The sequence below is a fragment of the Podarcis raffonei genome, chromosome 5 (assembly GCF_027172205.1).
Source record: "Podarcis raffonei isolate rPodRaf1 chromosome 5, rPodRaf1.pri, whole genome shotgun sequence".
Classification (NCBI taxonomy): domain Eukaryota; kingdom Metazoa; phylum Chordata; class Lepidosauria; order Squamata; family Lacertidae; genus Podarcis; species Podarcis raffonei.
In genome coordinates this window covers 22,505,156-22,525,852 of record NC_070606.1, presented here as the reverse complement: position 1 = coordinate 22,525,852, position 20,697 = coordinate 22,505,156, and the positions used below count along the sequence as shown (strand labels likewise).

General features: G+C 43.0%; 1 protein-coding gene and 1 long non-coding RNA gene across 4 annotated transcripts in view; one reads left to right on the top strand and one right to left on the bottom strand.

The window, feature by feature from the left end:
• Nucleotides 1-308: 308 nt before the first annotated feature.
• LOC128413789 (rap1 GTPase-GDP dissociation stimulator 1-like) overlaps nucleotides 309-20,697 on the top strand; it is a 33,434-nt gene continuing 13,045 nt past the window's right edge. Inside the window, exons 1-6 of one of the 3 annotated variants that reach the window (XR_008330460.1) lie at nucleotides 309-531; nucleotides 4,696-4,806; nucleotides 12,540-12,662; nucleotides 15,010-15,135; nucleotides 15,971-16,099; nucleotides 16,545-16,670. Coding sequence is in view for 2 of the 3 variants with exons in the window: in XM_053388207.1 (XP_053244182.1) it covers nucleotides 528-531; nucleotides 4,696-4,806; nucleotides 12,540-12,662; nucleotides 15,010-15,135; nucleotides 15,971-16,099; nucleotides 16,545-16,670 (619 nt within the window). In the remaining variant the exon portion in view is untranslated. Of the gene's footprint in view, nucleotides 532-4,695; nucleotides 4,807-11,001; nucleotides 11,527-12,539; nucleotides 12,663-15,009; nucleotides 15,136-15,970; nucleotides 16,100-16,544; nucleotides 16,671-20,697 lie in introns of those variants that run through there. The other 2 variants (XM_053388207.1, XM_053388208.1) reach the window with 2 other exon arrangements.
• On the bottom strand, nucleotides 4,646-6,657 carry LOC128413797 (uncharacterized). Its single transcript, XR_008330461.1, has 2 exons — nucleotides 5,710-6,657; nucleotides 4,646-4,797 (listed from the first exon to the last, which is right to left on the bottom strand). It is a non-coding gene; the product is annotated as an uncharacterized LOC128413797 (long non-coding RNA).

Here is a 20,697-nt window from a genome sequence, read left to right as displayed (position 1 = left end):
TTCTGAAGGACACACAGCAGTGTGGTGTTTTTAATGGCCAAGCTCGACTCAGGCTGCTCCACTCCAAATGGCTCCCCTGTGCTAAGCCATGTATTAAGTTGAAGCCAAGGTGATTCTGAGCCAAACTTGAGCCACACAGAATTGAATCTGTAGCGACACTCTTAGATGCCTAGAAAACCTTGACAATCCCAGAGATGAGAATTTGACAAAATGTAATCAAAATTGCCATGAAGCCAAACATTGTGGCTTTTTGTATGATAATTACTACGATGTTTCCCTTTCTCTTAATGACATCTAAAGAGGAAACAGGCAGTGCTGGAGATTAAGTAATTAAGACGTATTAGAAGCATTTGAAGTACAGGGTCATAAGGGAGAGGGAAGGGTGAGCGAAGAGGGAAGCTGTGGACTGCATGTCTGCTGGAGAGTTATAAAATATTCTCCTTGCTCACAGCTTGGTAGCTGTTAAAGGGAGAGCTTCACAGACCGTGTGCTCTTTATTATCTCCAGTCTGGAAAACTGCAGCATCCATGGGTAAGTAAAACACATGCTAAATTGAGAAAGCAAATTCGTATTTCATATATGGGAGACATATATAGATATAATGTAGGAACTGCAATAAATGATTATTAAGTGTGTGCATGTATTTTGAAGAGAATCATTTCTTATACATATCCTCCTATTATATACAAGGACTGCCACATAGTAAATTGTTACTAGGTGATTAATCATCCATCTTTTAATTGCTTTAACTTTTAAAAGTTAGCTTTTACTGGATCTGCTATGCAGTTTTCTTTTTGAGAAATTGAACAAAATGCAAGATACCTTTCAACAAAAATTGCTGGAAGGAAACGGATTCTGTAACATTTTCTTGTTCATTTCTATCTATAGTAGCACAGTGGAACCAAAATAGTTTCAAGCACGTATGTCCTTAACTTTCAGCCCCACCAATGAATCAATTAAAGCTGTAGCCGATTAATCTACTGATTAAAGCGTGCACCTGTACTTATCTCTGAAAAACTGTCACCTTCAAAAAGCAGAATGCCTGGTTAAACCCATTGCATTTTACAGAAAATAGCCTGCAAGTCCGGCAAATGTAATAGATTGTGCTATTTATAGAAGGCAAGCAACCTAGATGTTACATGCAGTATGTTGGGGAAAGTAAACATAGGAAGCTGTCTTATACCGAGCCAAACTATTGGTTCGTCTAGCTCAGTTATTGTCTATACCATGGGTAGCAAACATGATGTCTCCCAGATGTTGTTGGACTACAAATTCCATCATCCTTCACCTTTGACCATGCTGGCTGTGGCTAATGGGAGTTGGAGTCAAGCACCATGTTGGCTACACTGGTCTCCAGGATTTCAGACAGTGGGTTTCTCTTATGCCTGCCTAGAGATGCCAGGAATCAAATATGGAACCTTCTGCCACTGAGCTACAGCCTTTTATATCCATTTGGAGGAGGGTCACATCAACAATCCCAGTGAAAAAGCTTGACTGATCTGTTGCAAGATACGTAAATACAGATGATCACAATATTCCAGACATGGAAACCTAATGAAAGCCAACTCTAGAACGCTAGATGCAAAACAGAGAGAGAGATAGCGCTTGCCCCAATACTCATTGCTTTGGCATGGAAAGTAACTTTATTTTTTGTTCTGTCTTCAGCACTGTTTCATTTACATAACAGAATTCTTTCCATCGCCAAGTCTTAAAATTGGCTCCTTATTTCAAAATCCAACTGTGCTGCTGAAAAAGATATGTGAAAACATTCGTTTCCAATAATTACAAGTTTCCCTCTGCTTTGTAAGTCAGTTATGGTAAAAAGAAACAGAGAATTGTAGAGTTGGAAGCCATCCTGAGGGTCATCTAGGCGCCTATGATGAAGGAATATCCCCTGGACACTGGATGCCAGCCTTGGTTGCCAACCCCAGTTAAACATGGGTATATATTGTACATTTCCTGCGTGTAGGAGATTTCAATATGTTGGGTAAGTATGTAAGAGGAATATGTTTGGGGTTGGCGGCCAGGAGTAGATGTGGCCCTTGGTGGTGAGGAAGATTACCTAACCTTGACTTAAAATACCCTGTGAAGGATTGAGCTCAATACTTCACAAGGCTTTCTTCTGAAGAATCTCCAAGCTGATGTCCTACATTGTGCATATTTTCAAGCTACTATTTTTGCACATTCCAGAATGCTCCATACACTTCTATCAGATGGGAGGTGTGATGCTATACTGCTGAATGACAGTATGTATGGCATGTAGTGGAGATGCAGAGAGCCAATAAGGTGCAGTGGTTCGAGGGCTGAACCTAAATCTGACATTGCAGGCTTCAAATCCACAGACAGTCATGAAGTTCATTGGCTGCACTATTCCCCAGCTTAGAGTACCTCATATGGTTGTTGTGAAAATCCAGACCTTAACTATCAATGAGCAGTAATAAAATAAACTCCACAGATACGCTAATAATAGCTACCTCTGAATAGCTATTGATTCCTGTTAAGAAAGATCTGAAAGAGTTGAAAAGGATGCAATTTTCATATGAAGCTGGCCTTGCACTGCTTAATGATACTGTATTTGTAAGAACTGCTTAAACGGGATTCCCTTTCACAAGGGTCACTGCAAAGTCATTATTGCTATAGAAATATATTTTTAGCCTCATTATACCAGATATGAGAGTCTTTTTCCCCTTATTCCTCTGTCTGCCTATCTACAGCCTTCCGCTTTCACAGTACTGCAAACTACTTCATAGGTGATATCTTCTCATTATATTCTCCCTGTTCAGTCATAGTTTTAAAGGAGGGTCGGCAGTGTGATCATCCTAGGAGAATCCACATTCCAGTTGTCTCTCATGAGCTGTTTGGTTTGCATTGTTCTGAAGACATGACTATTGAAGGACATTCCTTGGCTCCAACACTTGCCCCAGTGCTTCTCTTAATCCTCATTTTAGGTTAATGGTCATCCTCCTTTCCCTCTCTCTTGCCTCCAAGTGGATACCTACTGGACCAAAACCTACCTGTGCTAGTCTGAAAGCATTACTTTTGCATTCTACAAGATGCGTATGATTGCCCTTCTCTTCAGCCAGGCACACATTGATTCTTTTTCATGATAGTTTCAATGTGGTGCCTGAATAATAATTTTATTATTTGTACCTCTGCCCATCTGACTGGGTAGCCTCCCCTCTATAGCACCTGAAAGCACTCAACACATTTATTGGACCTTCAAGTTGAGAACTCTGATATATGAAATGAAATGAAATACTTTATTGTCAGTTGTACAACTTGTATACAGTGAGATTACATGAGCTCACCCCCCCCAGCTTTCTTAGTCTTAATTCCCCTTGTTTACTGACGCACACCCACCAAACCCGAAAGTCAGTTGCCCTGTTGTTATCTTTTCATTCAGCAGGCCTAACAGCCCATGGATAGAAGCTGTTCTTTACCCTGTTGGTGCGACTAATCATGCTTCTATATCTTCTGCCTGAGGGCAGAAGATCAAGAAAGTGCAGACCAGGGTGTGAATCATCCCTTAGAATTTTCCTCACTCTCCTGAGGCAACGTTTTTCTGCAATGTCATCCAGTGGATTCACAGGACAGCCCATAATATCTTGTGCTGTATTCACCACCCTCTGTAGGCACTTCCTATCAGTTGATGTCAAACTAGCGTACCACACCATGATGCAGTATGAAAGGACACTTTCTGTTGTGGACTGGTAGAAGGAGATCATCAAATGTTGATTGACATCGTTCTTTCGCAATATATGTGAACAAGAAGCATATATTGTTTGAAGTTAACCCATGGATGCTCAGCAAATGAGGGTATTCTTAACTTGAGCATCCTGCTAAATATAGGATTCTTAACAATGTTTTGAAGATGCATCTATATAGCATTGACTTGAAATGAAAGAATAAACCCTACATCTCATGTAGGAGACAAATAGTTTCCTACTTTATTATTAGAAATCCTACTTCCAATTTCCTACTCATAAATGTGAGCTCTGAGGGAGAAAAGTTTAAAATCTTTACATTTGGAGATATCCTCCATCAATCAGCCTTCCCACCAACAATTATTCTTTACTCTCCTGTATCTTGCTTTTAAATCATAACAAGATGATCTTACATCTGGCCAACGTCTTTCAAGGACTTCGAAAGTCATTGTGCATATGGTGTTATTCCACTGAACCAATCACTAGGGAAATAACAACACCTGGAATTTTTTTCTTAAGTAAACGGTGTATAAACTGAATGATTAACCCAAGGTTCTTGATATTTGTAAAACTACAACATTTGAATCAAGAGGATGGTTGTCTTGTATTTTCATAAAGAAGAAATGGTGTCTGAACCAGGTTTGGATCACAGAAGAAGCAAAAATTATGCATGTATGCTATATTTATATAAAGTTATCATTTGCAGAGAATATGAATTTAGTTTAGCAGAAAATTTAGACTTTTAAAAAAAATGCTCAACATATGTGTATATATTTATATATTCCATTTATCTTTACATAATTTTGTTTATGGTGAATTAGATGTTTCTGGGAAGGAGAGCAAACATATGAGTAAAATTTGTGATTGGTCTTTAAATGAAACCCCCCCCAAAAAAGAAAAACCTACACACAGTAACCTCCCATGCTTCTTTAATATATGCATGACATCATAAACAAACAATCATCATCATTTATTTTTACCTTCTGAACAGAGTCCCTGAATCTACACCTGGAACATCTCAGATTTGATGGAGGGGACTCCGAAGGTGAAGAACAGATTTTCAAAAGTCTAGATGGAGTTCTTCAAGCTCTGGCTGAAGATAGTTAAGTATAATTGAAATATGTTTTATGCTGGTTGAGCCCAAGCCTTAGTGCCCCTCAAATTGGGCATACAACACAGTAATATATAATGACAATGTTATTAATATAAGCTTTTTCTTTTCAAATCTGTTTGTCCACACAATCCCCTTTGGTTCTTTTCCATTAAGGCACTAACATAAAGTGTACTATATTCAAATTTATCATTGGACTCTTCTAATGTAGGTTTCGAAAACATGTATAATTAAAAAACCTATGAGCTCACACCTTTCACAGATGACAGTTGGTTGGGTGGGAGCAACTAGTGATCCTGAAGGCCAACTAGATATTGCTGGGGTTCCCTGAGCTGCCCTGTGATTTGATGTCAGCAGCACACTGCCAAGTTTAGGATAATCATTGGCATTTCTGCTCCATACTGTCTCTTCTCTGCCAGTGTTCTCTCTCATTTCTCCCCATCTCATATTCTGTTGCATCTGTGCCTTGCAGCTACCATTCTCCCCCACCCGCTATTTGCCCCCTGAGACACATGCTGAAAGCTGAAGTCCTGCAGTATCAGATGTGTCAGACAATGTCTTCCTCTGTTTGCTACTGTTGGCTGCACCTGCATCCATGTGCCCTGTTGTCTGCCTCCTTCCAATTTTCCCTCTGTTGGGCACATGCTGAAAATTCGAGCTCTTCCATCTTATATGGGTTTCAGGCCAGGGCCTGCTATTCTTCTGGCCACCATCATCTCTATCAAACTATGCCAAGGTCTGACTCTGCAAGTTGTCCTGCTATTGTATCTGGGTTGCTGCCAGCATTCATCCACTCACCCCCATCCCTGTGCCAATCTTTAAGTTGTTGTGCCAAGCCACTCTGGGGTATATCCTTTATGTAGAAGTCATGGAATAATAACCTTGAATGCCTACCTGCCAGCTCCCCATGCCTGCTGCTTCTCTTATTGAATAAGAGAGATCCTGGTAGCCACTGTGCCCACATACGGCTGCTATCCACCACAATGAAGAGAAATAAAGGCTGTGCCCATGGGTTCCTGCTTGCCTTGGTGAGAGAGGTGCCCAAATGCTGTTGCCTGCTTGAGACAGTGAGAGAGAGACTGGTCATTGTGATATTGAGCTGATGTCACCTGCCTGCAAGAGAGGAACTGGCCATTGTGACATTGTGGTGACTGTTATCTGCATCACTTTTCTGCCTGCCAGGCATTTCTCTGAGTGGGAGTCACTAAAGAGCTAGCAGTCCTCACTGGAGGATGAGAAAGCATTAGAGAACCAACTTAAGAAAAGTTGAAACAGTTACCACTGAGAGCAATGGGAAACTAAAATTAAATTAAAAAATAAAAGCATTACCATTTTTATATTCCTAGAACAATCTTCTCTGACCTGACCTCCCCCTTCCAGATGCATTGGACTCCAACTCTCATCAGCCCCAGGCAGCATGGCCAATGGTCAGGGATGATGGGCATTGTAGTCCAACAATACCTAGAAGGTACCAGATTGGGAAAGGCCTTGAACATCTCATCCAGAATCTTTTCAGTAATGCAGAAATTCTGCAGGCAAACAGGTGTGAGGAAAATCTCCTGAAAGTAAAAAGTTTGAAAAGCACTGGCTTGTGGAAGTGTTGGGCCTTAGCTCAGTTACTTAACTCAAGAAGAAAAAGAGGCAATACACAGGCTCTCAACTCTACTTTCAGTGCACATTAGCCTCAAATAAAGCCCTTAATCATGTCAACTAATCTGAAAGACACAATAACTGAGAATTTCAGCTATCTTTTGGTATTTTGTATTTGTTCCCTGGAAAATGGAATACTATTGTATTGTATTGAATACTTCTTGGTAGTTAGGGAGGCTTAGCTGAGGCAGTTCAATTACTTATTGTTAACGGCTTCTTAACTTATGCTTCACTGAGGTGGCAGCAGCTTATTTTACTTGTCAGCCTTTGCTAAGCAGCTGTCACCTGCTCATCAGAGGAGGGAAGTGTTTTGTGTGGTTGCCATAACGACATAACCTGGACTTAAGGGTGACAAAGTGTGTGCAGCACGAGAGCTTTGACAACTTTCATGTCAGAAAGTGCCACTCATAGCAGGCCACAGTGTTAGCTGTACCGCTACCATTGCAAATGTGGTGGACACACCATTCCTTCTTGCAGTGGAGCCAAAGCAGGGGGACACTGTCTCTTCCTAATGTCTAAAAATTCCTGAATGTTTTCCTGCCCCTCCTGTGGTTGGCACATGTTGATGATGTCATTCGTATGCACCCGTACTACCAGCTGGAGGCTGCTGGCAGTGCTGAATTTCGGGCATTTAGGACAGTTCAAAGTTAGTACAAAGTGGTGACATCATCACTCTAGATCAGGCTTCCTCAATCTCAGCCCTCCAGATGTTTTGAGACTACAATTCCCATCATCCCTGACCACTGGTCCTGCTAGCTAGGGATCATGGGAGTTGTAGGCCAAAAACATCTGGAGGGCCGAGGTTGAGGAAGCCTGCTCCAGATTATGTTATGCTTATGGCATCAGGTTCAAAACCTTACCTAAATCCAGTGCCCAACAGTGGCCAGAAATGAACTATGATGTAATGGTTGAAGAATATAATTGCCACTATAAGGTATTTCTAATGTATTCATACAAATAGCACCTGTATCAGAATATTACCGCGAGGAGTGTTCTGTGTTCCAGCCAGCCAGGTGTGCCTCCTTAAAGGATACTCGATTCCATTCCACCTCCCCTTGGTTTTCCATTCATCACACACAGAGCTGTCAACTTTTCCCTTTTCTTGTGAGGAATCCTATTCGGAATAAGGGAATGTCCCTTAAAAAAAGGGAAAAGTTGACAGCCATGGTCACACACCCCACCTCAACAACCGACAGACACTCAGGGTGCTTCTGGACTGTTTTGCAGGAGACTCAAAAGCATACCAGCAAATTAAGATTTCCCAATTAAAGTGGATTTGGTGCCCTTTTTCAACAAACCTGCTTTCCCCCCCTCCCCCCAAAAAAATCATGCAAAGTGACGGGAAAATACACTGAAAAGTGTGTGGCAATAACTGCTTGACATTATCTTGTATTAACCACCCAGTAAATGAATCAAAATGAATACTCACTACATAGCTAGCATTGTATAACCTATTACAGTGGTACCTCGGGTTACAAACGCTTCAGGTTACAGATGCTTCAGGTTACAGACTCCGCTAACCCAGAAATAGTGCTTCAGGTTAAGAACTTTGCTTCAGAATGAGAACAGAAATCGTGCTCCGGCGGCGCAGTGGCAGCAGGAGGTCCCATTAGCTAAACTGGTGCTTCAGGTTAAGAACAGTTTCAGGTTAAGAACAGACCTCTGGAAGGAATTAAGTACTTAACCCAAGGTACCACTGTATTATGGTTTTAGATATGCTGAAAGCCACACAGAGTGGCTAGGGAAACCCAGCGAAATGGGCAGGGTATAAATAATAAAATTATTAATATTTATTATTCTCCCCTCAATTTTTGTGTGAATTGAGCATTCAATCTAATAAACAGGTTGTCTGAAATGACCACAACATTCTGTGGCCACTGGTCATACTCAGTCCTCCTTGGGCTGCTTGGGGGAGGGGTTTGCCAAATATTATTTATATGTCTGCAAACCTTGGGGTTCCCCCACCAAGGCTGCTGTTGTCAACCTTTTCTTTTGCAGCCCCACTTTGACTACAAGCCTAAGCAGCTGAGTTCACTATTAGAAGGGCTGAGACACGTATGTCACAGTGTTTTGGTTTTAGCTGAACACCACCAGCACCCTAGTCATCTCAATTTACAGTTTCTTTTGAGGCACAGAGCTGCAGTGAAATGGAAAGAAAAGACAACCAGTATCCATCATGTTGATGGCCTCACTCAATCATGATGTGATGGTTACAGAGCAGTTACCACTTTAGGTGGCATTTCTGGGGATGGATTTTTCTGTGGGATACAGTGGCTGCGGTTGCCACCCAGTTCATCAACTAAGTACACACATGCCTAACTTACATATAATCCGATTGAGTCCTCATTTCTAGCTGAGCAAGCTCATATCTGGTAGAAGCTGTTTACTGCTTAACCAGCTGAAACCGATTGAAGGAAGCAGACGATGAGAGTAGCCCTAAGAGACAAAGGAGAGGGGAGTTTTGCTTTGTTTTTAAGGGAAAACAAGACAAGCCTTCCCTTCTAAGTCAGCCTATCCAGGTGAGCGTCCAGATTCTCTGGGGGTTTCTACCATAACTGAATGCCAATTAGATTTGATGACGCAGCAGGAACCAAGTCCTAATTGGGTATATTACAAACTCTTGCTGCTAACAGCATACACTCCAGCTGTCCCTGTTTACCAAGGACAAACCCTATTTTCTTGTCCATGGTGAATCACTGTCCCTATTCTGAGGTTTAAAAATGCCTTTAAAGTATTCTGCTATGGTGGGTTGCTGTTCTTTAAGTTTGCATCCCTTGTTGGAGGAAGGCATATCTAGTCTCTAATGCTTCTGCATGTAAATATACACACATGAACAAATGTTGTGCACTGCTTGTCATTTGACATGTTCCAGCAACAGAGCTGCAGTTGGGATGATTGATAACCTATTACAAAAAAATTACAGAGCTTTTCAGCTGATGGTGGGGAAGAAAGTAAAATTGCAACAGCTGGCTCCCTGATGGTCATGCATTAATATGAAGATTCCTAACCCAAATTTATTCATTTGAAAGTCTGGATACAGCCAACACATATACAACTGCATTGTTACCAAGATGTTTGCTTCAGCTGGAGCTATGTGGAATTTGGTAACCAGGGAAAGTCCCTATGGGGTTAACCAGCATGAATTTCTACACATCTGCAAGCAGCAAATTGTGATTGCCTAATTGATCCCCTGGAACCCAGTGGTATATCAAATGCAAGCAACATGCCCCTGCGACTTGACTTTAGACTGTGTCATGAAACTAAATTGGCATGACTGAATGAAAATTATTACGGTCCCAGACCAGATTGGCATGGCTCAAAAACTCACCATCTATATGTTTGATCTATGATACTCATGACCAAACCAGGAATTTTTTGTTGAAAGGTCCTTTCAGATTCAGACTTAGATTGTATGATAGGTGTTTCCTATAACTGGGTGTACATTTTCCTCAGTTTCTTCTGCTTTTTGGAACCACTCCAGAAGGCTGTTCTCCACTGCTCTTTTTCAGGAGCAGGCTTCTCTAGATTCCTTCTTTGCCTGCTTTTCTTCCTCTTTGAGCCATGTTTGTTATTTTCTTCAGGATAAGTTAGAAATTTATGTGGAGAGGCACTTTCTAAGAGATGATTTTTCTATGATTAAACTAAGAGGGCTTGTTGTTGTTGTTTAGTCGTTTAGTCGTGTCCGACTCTTCGTGACCCCATGGACCAGAGCACGCCAGGCACTTCTGTCTTCCACTGCCTCCCACAGCTTGGTCAAACTCATGCTGGTAGCTTCGGGAACACTGTCCAACCATCTTGTCCTCTGTCGTCCCCTTCTCCTCGTTCCCTCAATCATTTCCAACATCAGGGTCTTTTCCAGGGAGTCTTCTCTTCTCATGAGAGGCCAAAGTATTGGAGCCTCAGCTTCAGCATCTGTCCTTCCAGTGAGCACTCAGGGCTGATTTCCTTTAGAATGGATAGGTTTGATCTTCTTGCAGTCCATGGGACTCTCAAGAGTCTCCTCTAGCACCATAATTCAAAAGTGTCAATTCTTCAGCGATCAGCCTTCTTTATGGTCCAGCTCTCACTTCCATACATCACTACTGGGAAAACCATAGCTTGAACTATACGGACCTTTGTTGGCAAGGTGATGTCTCTGCTTTTTAAGATGCTGTCTAGGTTTCTCCAAGAGGGCTTGGAGAAACCCAAAATAAAAGGCAACTAATTACAGGAAGGCATATTTGACTAGGCTGTCCAAGGTCCTGGAGGACGATTGGGTCCATAGGTAAGAAGAGACCACTGACAGTTGTCTCCATCCATATGCAGGGACTCTGCCAGAACCAATAATGTGGCACCTAATGTATTTGTGACAGTACTTCTCTAGGTTACAGAATTACTTTGCTGCCACCAATTCAAAGCAGTGGTGGCCAAACTTGGCCCTCCAGCTGTTTTGGGACTACAGTTTCCATCATCCCTGGCCACTGGTCCTGTTAGCTAGGGATGATGGGAGTTGTAGTCCAAAAACAGCTGGAGGGCCAAGTTCGGCCACCACTGCCTTAAAGCTTCACAATTGCCTAGTAACTACTGTCTCCCTCTGTTGATCTACAACTGTCTCCCCCTTACAGTTAACTGTCCAACTGACAGGAACCTCCAGCCAATCCGACTTCAGTTTACCTTGTTCTAAGCCCCACCTACTGAATCTTAAATCAGCCTATCTGCTAGAAGCTGCCACCTAGCAACCACTGCTAAACACATTTGTAACATTATAACAATTTAAGGCCTAATGGCCTTCACAGAATGTACCGTATCTTTAAAACAACGTACTGTATGTGTAACTCTCTCCACATGTCAAGTGATGTTCCTGTTTTAAATCACCCCTGCAAAAATAAAGTTCCTAATTTGGTCTTGACACAAGCAATAAAATTGTAAAGAGGACTGGAGAGCAGGGGTGGCAGAATTTTCCTGTGATACTTAGAAATAATTTTAAAACGCAATCAGGATAGACTCCTAACCTGACTTGCCTCAGAGGATGCAGCAATGATTTCAGTGGGTCTTATTCCTGAGTAGGAATGATTACAAATGGTAAGGTACATAAATGGTATTGTTTTTATTATCAGTTGTTAGTGAAAGGAGTGGCACTGCTTTGGCAATGGCATTTTATGCTACGTAACAAACTGTGTGTGTGTACAACTTTTACCAAAAACAATTTCCCCAAATTCACCGATTAGTACCATTAAGCACTACTACCTTACCGACACACTGTCATCCACACAATCGTAGGAGACAGGAGTACAAACAAAACAATGAATATTATTGGCTACTGTCATCACCTCAATTCAAGATACGTTCAAGGAAATACACATTTCAGCAGCACAACATATCTGACATTGAAATGGGCTGCTCAGTTATAATGGTCTGGTTTGATAAGTTGCCAGTCAGTCTGCTATTTTTTAATGCCTAAGAAATTTGGCAAATTTGCAAATTTGGTAAATACTGCTAACATTCACATGAAACCTGATAAGCTCACAAAGATTGTAAAAAGGGTGCAAGCCTTTCCTGTCAGAAAATTAAGGAAGTGTGTGTGGTTCCTTCCTCCATTTTTATCCTCTCAGCAATCCTGTGAGGTAGGCCCAAGATCACTCCTAGCTGAGTGGGCTTTTGAACCCAGGCTTTCCAAAGCCATTGTTGATCTATCCACAGGAGATGAAGAGGCCACAAAACCAACAGTATTAGCAACAGATACACACACACACCCCTTACTTACTGCACTGGTTGTGCAAAATTCTTTTCTTATAATCCTAGTCAGGAAGCATTTTCAGTGGGTGGTGGGTGGTGGGAGCAGCACCAACTACAGCTTAACCTGAACAGACTCAGGTGGCAAGACTAAATGACCAGGACCAGACAGGGAGAAAGAGTTCATTAGCACAGACCTCCCTTAGCCAATATGTTTCAATCCATAATCTATAATTAGACTTGTTGGGTCATAAGGTGGTCATCGTTCCTCCCGGTTATGACCTGGCAGCCCAAGTTTCATATCGTTGAGAATCCAATTTCCCCTGCCCTTTAACCCGGTCATGTTTTTTTTATCACAACAGAGCACAAGACCTCCAGCCTGATTGCTGAAAGTGATGTTTTGCCAGCTTTCGCCAGACTTCTGCAGAGCAACCCTCTTTGTGCAGTAAAGGCAGCTGAGGTGCTGGCAGAGATAGCTAAAAATGGTACATTGCATGATATTTCAGATAGATTTATCTGCTCGGGATTCCTGGACACCTACAATGTCACAGTCTGTTCATTAGCACCACAACAGTGAAACTTACAGATGCCTTTCAGAACTGCTTGCACTCCCTCATAGATGACAGACTGCCATTAAAGGGAATCAAACTGCTTCTGGCATTGTTGTTTTTCCTTTAAAAGTGTAGCTATTTATTTGCCATTTGCTTCTGGCCAACAGCAGCTCCCAATTTGAGAATGCTCCTGGCAAAGTGCCTTCCAGTGGGACCCCTGCTATGTGCATGACCCTCTCCAGAGTTCACTGCAGGGAAGGGGCATATTCTGTAGCACAGAAGAAGAAGAACAGGCTGTTCTCTGCTTTTTCTTCTTTAACTGGAAGCAGCAGCAGCAGCAGCAGCAGAAGCTGCTTTTCCCCAAAGTGCCCTAGATGTTGTGTCAACCTGAGACATGGGTGTCTGTGTACAAAAACACAGCAGGCACTATTGCACCTGCACAATACTCTGAACTGACACAGCAGCTGCAGCACTGTGAGAAATCAAATTGAAGGCCACTAACCACTAGCCTAAGGTTACCAGATTTTTTCAATGAATCCGGGGACACTTTAATTAATTAATTAATTCACGTTCGGGACGATGCTGCAGCGATGGTGGTTGCCGAGGGGCAGCCGCCACCTTGACCTCAACCGCCACGTTTCCCCTTCCTCCGAGGCTTCTATCTCCTTTCTCCATGAGCCTGGGCAGCCCCTGAGTTGTTGGTTCTTCGGTGGTGGTGGTGGGGAAGCAGTGAGTGGTGGGTCAGGCATGGAAGACGGAGAAGGAGGGCCAAGAGTGGTGGCAGTGGCGAGGCTTGGGCAGCGCAATGCCTCCCTTCCCATTGGACCAGCCCCAATCCCATTTCTACTTGCGTGCAAGCAGGAGGGGGCGGGGATCCCTCATCTGGGAAGGGAGGCTTCCTGTTACCTAACTGAGAGATCCCTGCCTGCTCCTGCTTGCACGCAAGCTCTGATAGGCAGCGTGAAGCCTCCCTTCACAGCTTAGTTGCTGGGGTCAGGGAAGGTGGAGGCACCCCGGAAGCTGCATCTTAGAGCCCCTGCACCACCATCATATGGGGACTTCTGAGCAGCTCCTGAAGCCAGCCAGAGCCAACTGCTCTGGGCTGCTGAGACTGCCGCTGCTGCATTTCCTGGGGACATTAGATTAAATCCAGGGACATTCCAGGGATGGAATTTGTCCAGGGACTTATTCGCAAATCTGGGGACTGTCCCCAGGAAATGGAGATGTCTGGTAGCCTTACACTAGCCTTGGACTTCAGTCCTCTCTAGAAGAGGCACATGGGTGGGCAGGTATCAGTGTGGAATGTCCTACCAAGGCACTATAACTCCAGAGCCTGCCTGTGAATGGTGCCTGCTAATTTGGGGTCCATATAGGGCTCTGAACTGTGTCACGTAAAAAGTTGCAACCATGTTGGTTTCTTCTTAGAGATTTCCTGAAAATACCGAGTTTCAGGATCAGACTGAAGCTGTGGGTAAGGCCACACTTCCTGCATGTAGGAGAGTGGACCATACTCCACAATTAGTAGGTTGCTGGATTTGGAAGATGATGCCCATTTTTTGAGAGAAGAGGAAGAACCCATTTTGAATTGCAGGCAAAACAGCCAATCCTTGAGAAAAGCCCCCAAGGACACGAAATAGTTCAGCTCTCTTCACAAGCTTAAGAACATCAGTGGACACTCAAAGCATCATAGAGTCTTCTGGACACTCTGCGTCCCATCCCACCAATGCATGGGGTTCTCTCAACCAACTTCTCAGTTCACACTATTTGAAGAGAGGGGCAGTTTAAAAAAAGAAAAGCCCAGTTTTACATCAGGGGCACATGTACGTTTATGCCTCTTTTGGTAGTAATTGAGTATGCTTAGGGGCCTGTCTGCTTTTTAAGTGAGACAAGAAAAAGGAGATTAATGTTAAGATGTCCAAGAAATGTCTAGGTAGTTAATCCAATTCTCTTAGATTAATTAAAAATTGCGTTCAGAGGGACACTTGTCACTTCTTAGCTTCTATTAATGAGCATAACACGAGTTTCACCAAATTAATCAAATTCAAAAGTATGGACTGCTTCCCCCCTTAATACATAATATGCTGATGTGTTAGTAGGTTTGCGTTTATCTTTCTCCAGAATTGCCATGTTAATGAGACCAAAATTAGAACATTTGTCCCAGTTTTAATGGCTTTACTGTCATTATAGTCCTAACTGAAACCTCACTTCTTTCAATTTTACAATGCTTGCTTACAATATCAGAACGCTAGGTGAACATAGCCTCTGTCTTCTGTTTGTGCAGAGGAGATGAAGACCCACTGTATAGATGCTGGCTTGGTGCCAGTCCTGATCCCATTATTGGACAGCACAGACCAAGAGATGTTGCTTCATGTTGGCAGGGCCATTGGTCGTATCTGCTATGATAACAGTAAGTAAAAAGGTGTTGAAGACGTTTATCAATAGAAAAGATGGTGGGGTGCTGTGAGATTTAAGCCCTTTATTCAAAGAAACCAAAGTAGCTCAGGCCTGGTGATCACAGCAACTCTTCCCAATGAGGCAGCTGTGAGGACTGAAGGTCCCAGAAATCTGAGCTACTTTGTCTTGTTTCTCTTTGCTCTGCCCTCTTCATTCCTCTCCATGTCCGGAGAGGAGCTGGTCACAGCAGGAGAGGGAAACCCTCCGGCTTCTTCAGCAGCCTGACTCATCTCTGCCTCTTGGACCTCCTCGCCAGCCTCCTCTTCTGCCTCCGAGTCTGGACTGCTCTCTACCCCAGCCTCTTCCTGCTCACTCAACCCTGTTGCCTCTTCAGCTTTCGACACCTCCTCTTCTCCCTCTGACCACTCATCTTCATACTGCCACAACTCCCCTGACTCTGTGCCTTTTTCCCATGACCATTTGCTTGGGGCTTCCTCTGCTGGTGCCTCCCACCACTCCTTTGCATCCAACCAGACCATGACACATAGTCCAGCAACTCTACCTGTTGGAGCCACCTATGTTCCTGATTGTGTCTTTCAAACTAGCTGCATTCAATGGAAATATTTTTTCCTCTTAAGTGTTGCCTGTTTTGACCCTTGATTTATTTAAAATACCTGCCTCTTACCTTTTAGTCCAAAGGCCCTCAAGGCAGCTCACAACATCAGCTCAAACAGCATCATGTACACTCAGTAATAACGAGAAGAGGTCATAAAGAGAGTGCTCAGAAGGTATTAAACCCCTCAAAGAGGTTGCTCCTAGTTCCTAATTTTTGCACTTGTCTTTTCCAGATGACCTTCAGGAGCAGCTGGTGGGGGCAGAGGTGATCATGTCACTGGTCAGGATAATGTCAGACTATCCCGATAATGAACCTCTTGTCCGTGTCAACCTGCTGGCCTTATCCAACCTTGCAGATATAGGTGAATCTTGCAATTTGCTTATGGTTGTATTATGCTTTTGTCTCACCTGAAAGGGCCTTGGCTTTAAGTCTCACCCAGCTCTATTGCATATGTACTCAGAAGCACAAGGCATAACAAACAAAAACATTTGTGGAGCCAAAGAAGGGAGTCTGTTGTCAACATGGCAGCACACAATGTGATGTAGTCAGTCACCCACTGCACTCTATACACAATGTTTTAACAGTAGCTATAGCCTCCGTAAAATAACCCTTCTCCCCTTCATCTCTAAAGCTTTAAATGAGGGGTTGACCTTTTTTCTCTTGTTGACCTGGAGTCCACACAACAGGTAACATTTCAAGAAGGCACCTTGCAGAATCAACACAGTGATTTCTCATTTCTAATCAGATAGAACTTTATGTTTCATACAGAGATGAAGTGATTCACTGACATTTGATCTTTTATGCAGACACTGCTAAACAGGCCCTTAGCAAGACCAGAGTTGCAGAACATTTGGTACATCAGCTACGGGCAGCAAACCACCATGAGAAGGTAGAAATCATCCTTGAGGTTCTTCACACACTAGCAGAGAATGGTAAGCTATCTTGATGAGATACCCTGGGATGGTTTCACATGCATTTAAGCAGTTATCTAAGCTAACTGATTGTTTATTGAATCAGAGAGAGGGGGAAAGCACTTTGATTCAAAGGCATGTTTCAAACAGAACTGTTCAGAACCCTGTCAACTTGTATGAGAACAAAATTGTTTTTTCTTCCTTTGTTTTTAATTCAGCTGTTGACAGAAGCATTTGACCCACTATCCAGAAACTTAATAACCTCGAAGAGCATTTTAAGTAGAAAAGCCAGCTCCTGAAATTCTCATTCTAGAAATCTGGGGACTGGGTGTGAGTGCAAAAACTTGAAAACCAACCACCAGACAGCCCAAAATGTACATTTAACTATGTATTTTTAGGGCTGGTTCACACATTGTATCTGGAAAACATGATATGTTGATTTTAAAACATCTTTTTTTATTATTGTACATGGTATTTATTTTGTAATATTTTTGTAACCTGACCTGGGAGCAGGAGATAGGTGCAGATAATAAATAAAATGATTGTAAGGAACGACTGCCAAGATGGATTTTCCCTGTGACATTTATCTGTGTTGCATACATGCCTTAACACATGTGTTACATATTTGTCATGTACAATGTGATGCCATACTAAAAACTTAATGTGAGGTGAAGCAGCAATGACAGTGAAGATAATGGAGGGATGCAAAAGAAACAGGTACCCAAACCACAGCGGTCCTGTATCTTTGGATGCATAACCCAGTGCAGGTCCTCAGTTACTCGCATTATATTTTAAAAGCTCCCAAAGCCTTTGTTTTGATGAGATCACAGTAGACATTAGCCATTGATTAATGCAGCATGGTCAACTTCAATTAACCAAATTTAGATTAATGAAATAACTTAAGGGAAATGTCACAGCTATTCATATCCGTAATTCCAAATGTTAGCCTGCCCACCAACTCCCTCCGTTTGTTCATTCATAATTAAATGGAAACTCTGTCCTGATTTCAACCAACAATCTGCTTTTAAGTGTATCTCAGTATTCAAAACAATCAAGATATTTTGGGGTGTTCAAAAACAAAAAACCCAGCTACAGTAATAAGGTTGACAGTTGTCAACACAGTCATCCCCTTTACTCACACACAATATAAGTATGCAGAAGACCAAGAGGGCACTTTAGCATGTTGTAGTCTCAAATCTCAAGATTGTGGGTTTGAGCCCCATGTTGGGCAAAATATTCCTGCAGAGGGTTGGACTAGATGATCCTCGTGGTCCCTTCCCACTCTACAATTCTGTGATTCTATATACCTGTCCGGACATTGATCCCACAAGAACTGGCATCTTTGAACCACCAAGCTTCTAGCCAAAGGAGGGAATCGCAAGCAGACCAGCTGCACCAGCAAGGAAGCTTTCTGAATAGGTCATAGTGACCCAGGTGATACTCCCTGAAGCTTTTGGGTCAAGATCACTTATTGGTCTGAGCAACTAAGAGAATCTGCTCCTGCTGGTGACAGATCGCTTTTGCTTGTCTTCACCTACCTTTGCTTCACCTCCAATTGAGTAGGAGCAGGGCCAGGCGGTGCCAAAACTATGTGGGCAGTGTCAGTTACAAACTCGTCATTTAATTGTCACCCAGTGGAAGGAATGGCTGGGAAAGACTCATGTAATTGGTCCTGCCCACATAGTTCCGGTATAGACATATGCACTGCATCACAGCACTGTAGATAGATCTGAAGGATATTGCACTGTGGGAAATCCATGCTTAATAATACAATTTATTTGTACCCTGCCCATCTGGCTGGGTTTCCCCAGTCACTCTGGGTGGCTACCAACAGAATTAAAAGCACAATAAAACATCAAACATTAAAAGCCTTCCTAAACAGGGCTGCCTTCAGGTGTCTGCTAAAAGTCAGATCGTTGTTTATTTCCTTGACATCTGATGGGAGAGCATTCCACAGGGTGGGCACCACCACCGAGAAGGCCCTCTGCCTGGTTCCCTGCAACCTCACAGGGAGGGAACCGCCAGAAGGCCCTCGGAGCTGGACCTCAGTGTCCTTAGTGTCGTACATTTAAAATACACCCAATGCACAGCTAAAGCACATAGCTTCCCCACAAAGGATCCTGGGGGTCGTGGCTTGTTAAGAGTGCTGGGAAGCGTACTTCTATGAGGAGGGAACTAAACTTCCCAGGATTCTTTGGGGGAAGTCATTTAAGTGTTTTAAAAGTGTGTTGAATGTGCTTTAAATGTATGGTATGGCCCTTATAAGTTGTTTGATGGTGGAGTGACAACAGGACGCACAATAAAATTCAATATGGCCATGTCTAAACCAGGGGTAGACAACATGGTGTCCTCCATATATTGTTGAGCTTCAACTCACATTTGCCAGTGGTCAGGGATGATGGAATTCCAACATCAGGAGAGCACCATATTGACTGCCTATGGGCTAAGTGCATGACTTCACAATGCTTATCTGGCTGCTTTATTAGCACAGTGTCTACCCAATGTTATTTGACAAGAGAACACAGATCACACTTGTCTGAACAGGTCTTTGAGACCACCTACTGCTCTTCTAGGGTTCCCTTTCCCTTGTTTCCACACTTGCTTGGCGCATGCATCTCTGGTCTTCTGAAAGTCATGTTCAGGGAATAAGCCTTCCTGGAACATGAATGCTATGTGGAATTCAGATGCACTGTTGGTGGGATCTCTTCCCTCTGTGGCTCTGGCTCTGTTACATTGGAGGACAAGCTGCTGTCACTCGAGTACAACCGACCCCAAAATAGCACTTTCTACCAAAATTCACCAGAGCACAGCATTAAACAGTGGAGTGACTGCCTAAGGGAGGGAGCAAGAGAGATGAGGTCTGGGCTTTTCCAGGAAAATGTGTTTGTACTGAGAAAGTAAAACAAAAGGCAATTTCAAGGTAAATTACTGGAGGCTTGTCCCAGAAGGAGGGGGGACGATGAGAGATATGGATGAGGGAAGGAGGGAGGGAGAGAAGAGGTGGGCATTGAGCCAAGAGCAACGGCATCCTGATGTTTCAGTGTTCAGAAGGCAAAGGAGGGGTGTTGAAGTGGCAGGCGCTGATAAGCTGGAGAGTCGGAGAGGGAAGAAATCAAGGGGACTGTAATTGTATACCAGCACTTCCTTATGATCTCTGAGAACTCTTCAAAGAGAGGGGGCGCAGGAGCTTACAACACGAGGGACTCAAAATTAAGCCAAGCTTTTCTGAATAAGGGGTGCTTGACTCAAGATGGCAGCATTTTGATGCTAATTGGAAAGATGGCATAAGAGTCCTGGGCTCTCTTCAGCAAACAAGTGCTAAGCGATGTGAAGTCTTGATTGAATTAGCAGAGAATTTGGCTTTCAAGCACCCGAAGCGCTTCTAGACTAGTTTGCAAACGGATGCTCTCTTTTCCATTTCAGTAGGTGTTCCTGGGAACTACGAATGTACTCCTTTCTTAATAGACCTTTGTCAGCAAAGTAGGGGCAAAATTAGTGTGGAGACAGGTTTTTAAGATTTGTTATATTGACCCTTCCAACCTATGAATCTTTTTTTGGTTGAGTAACAGACACACTACAGAAGTTATCCCACCAGCATGGGTGCAACTTCTCTATGACTTTTTTCTTTACTATACCAGTTAAAGAATATATCTATGCTACAGAATTATATTAGTTTAATAGTCATTCCCTCTTGCCAGGGAACCCTGGATATTGTAGTTTGGGGCAGACGTTACTAGGCATCTCTGATAGAGAGCGTTCAGCATCCTCACCAAACTTGAGGACATTTGTGGCAGTTCTATAAAATTGATACATGTAGGTACGTCATAAGAGATCGCATAGGAAGTTCCTGTATTGGGGTCTCCTTCACATAGCATGACCTTGTCCTTCTCACACAATCTTACTTCATATTGTTATGAGTTTGTGGGTGCCAGGCCCTGCTAATCCCTGGATCCAACAAATGTTAAAAGCTAATCAAGCCAGGCCAGCTTCCTGAAACCCTGGATTTTGAAAGTCTTAAAATATAAACCAGGCTAGCTTCCTCTTGAAG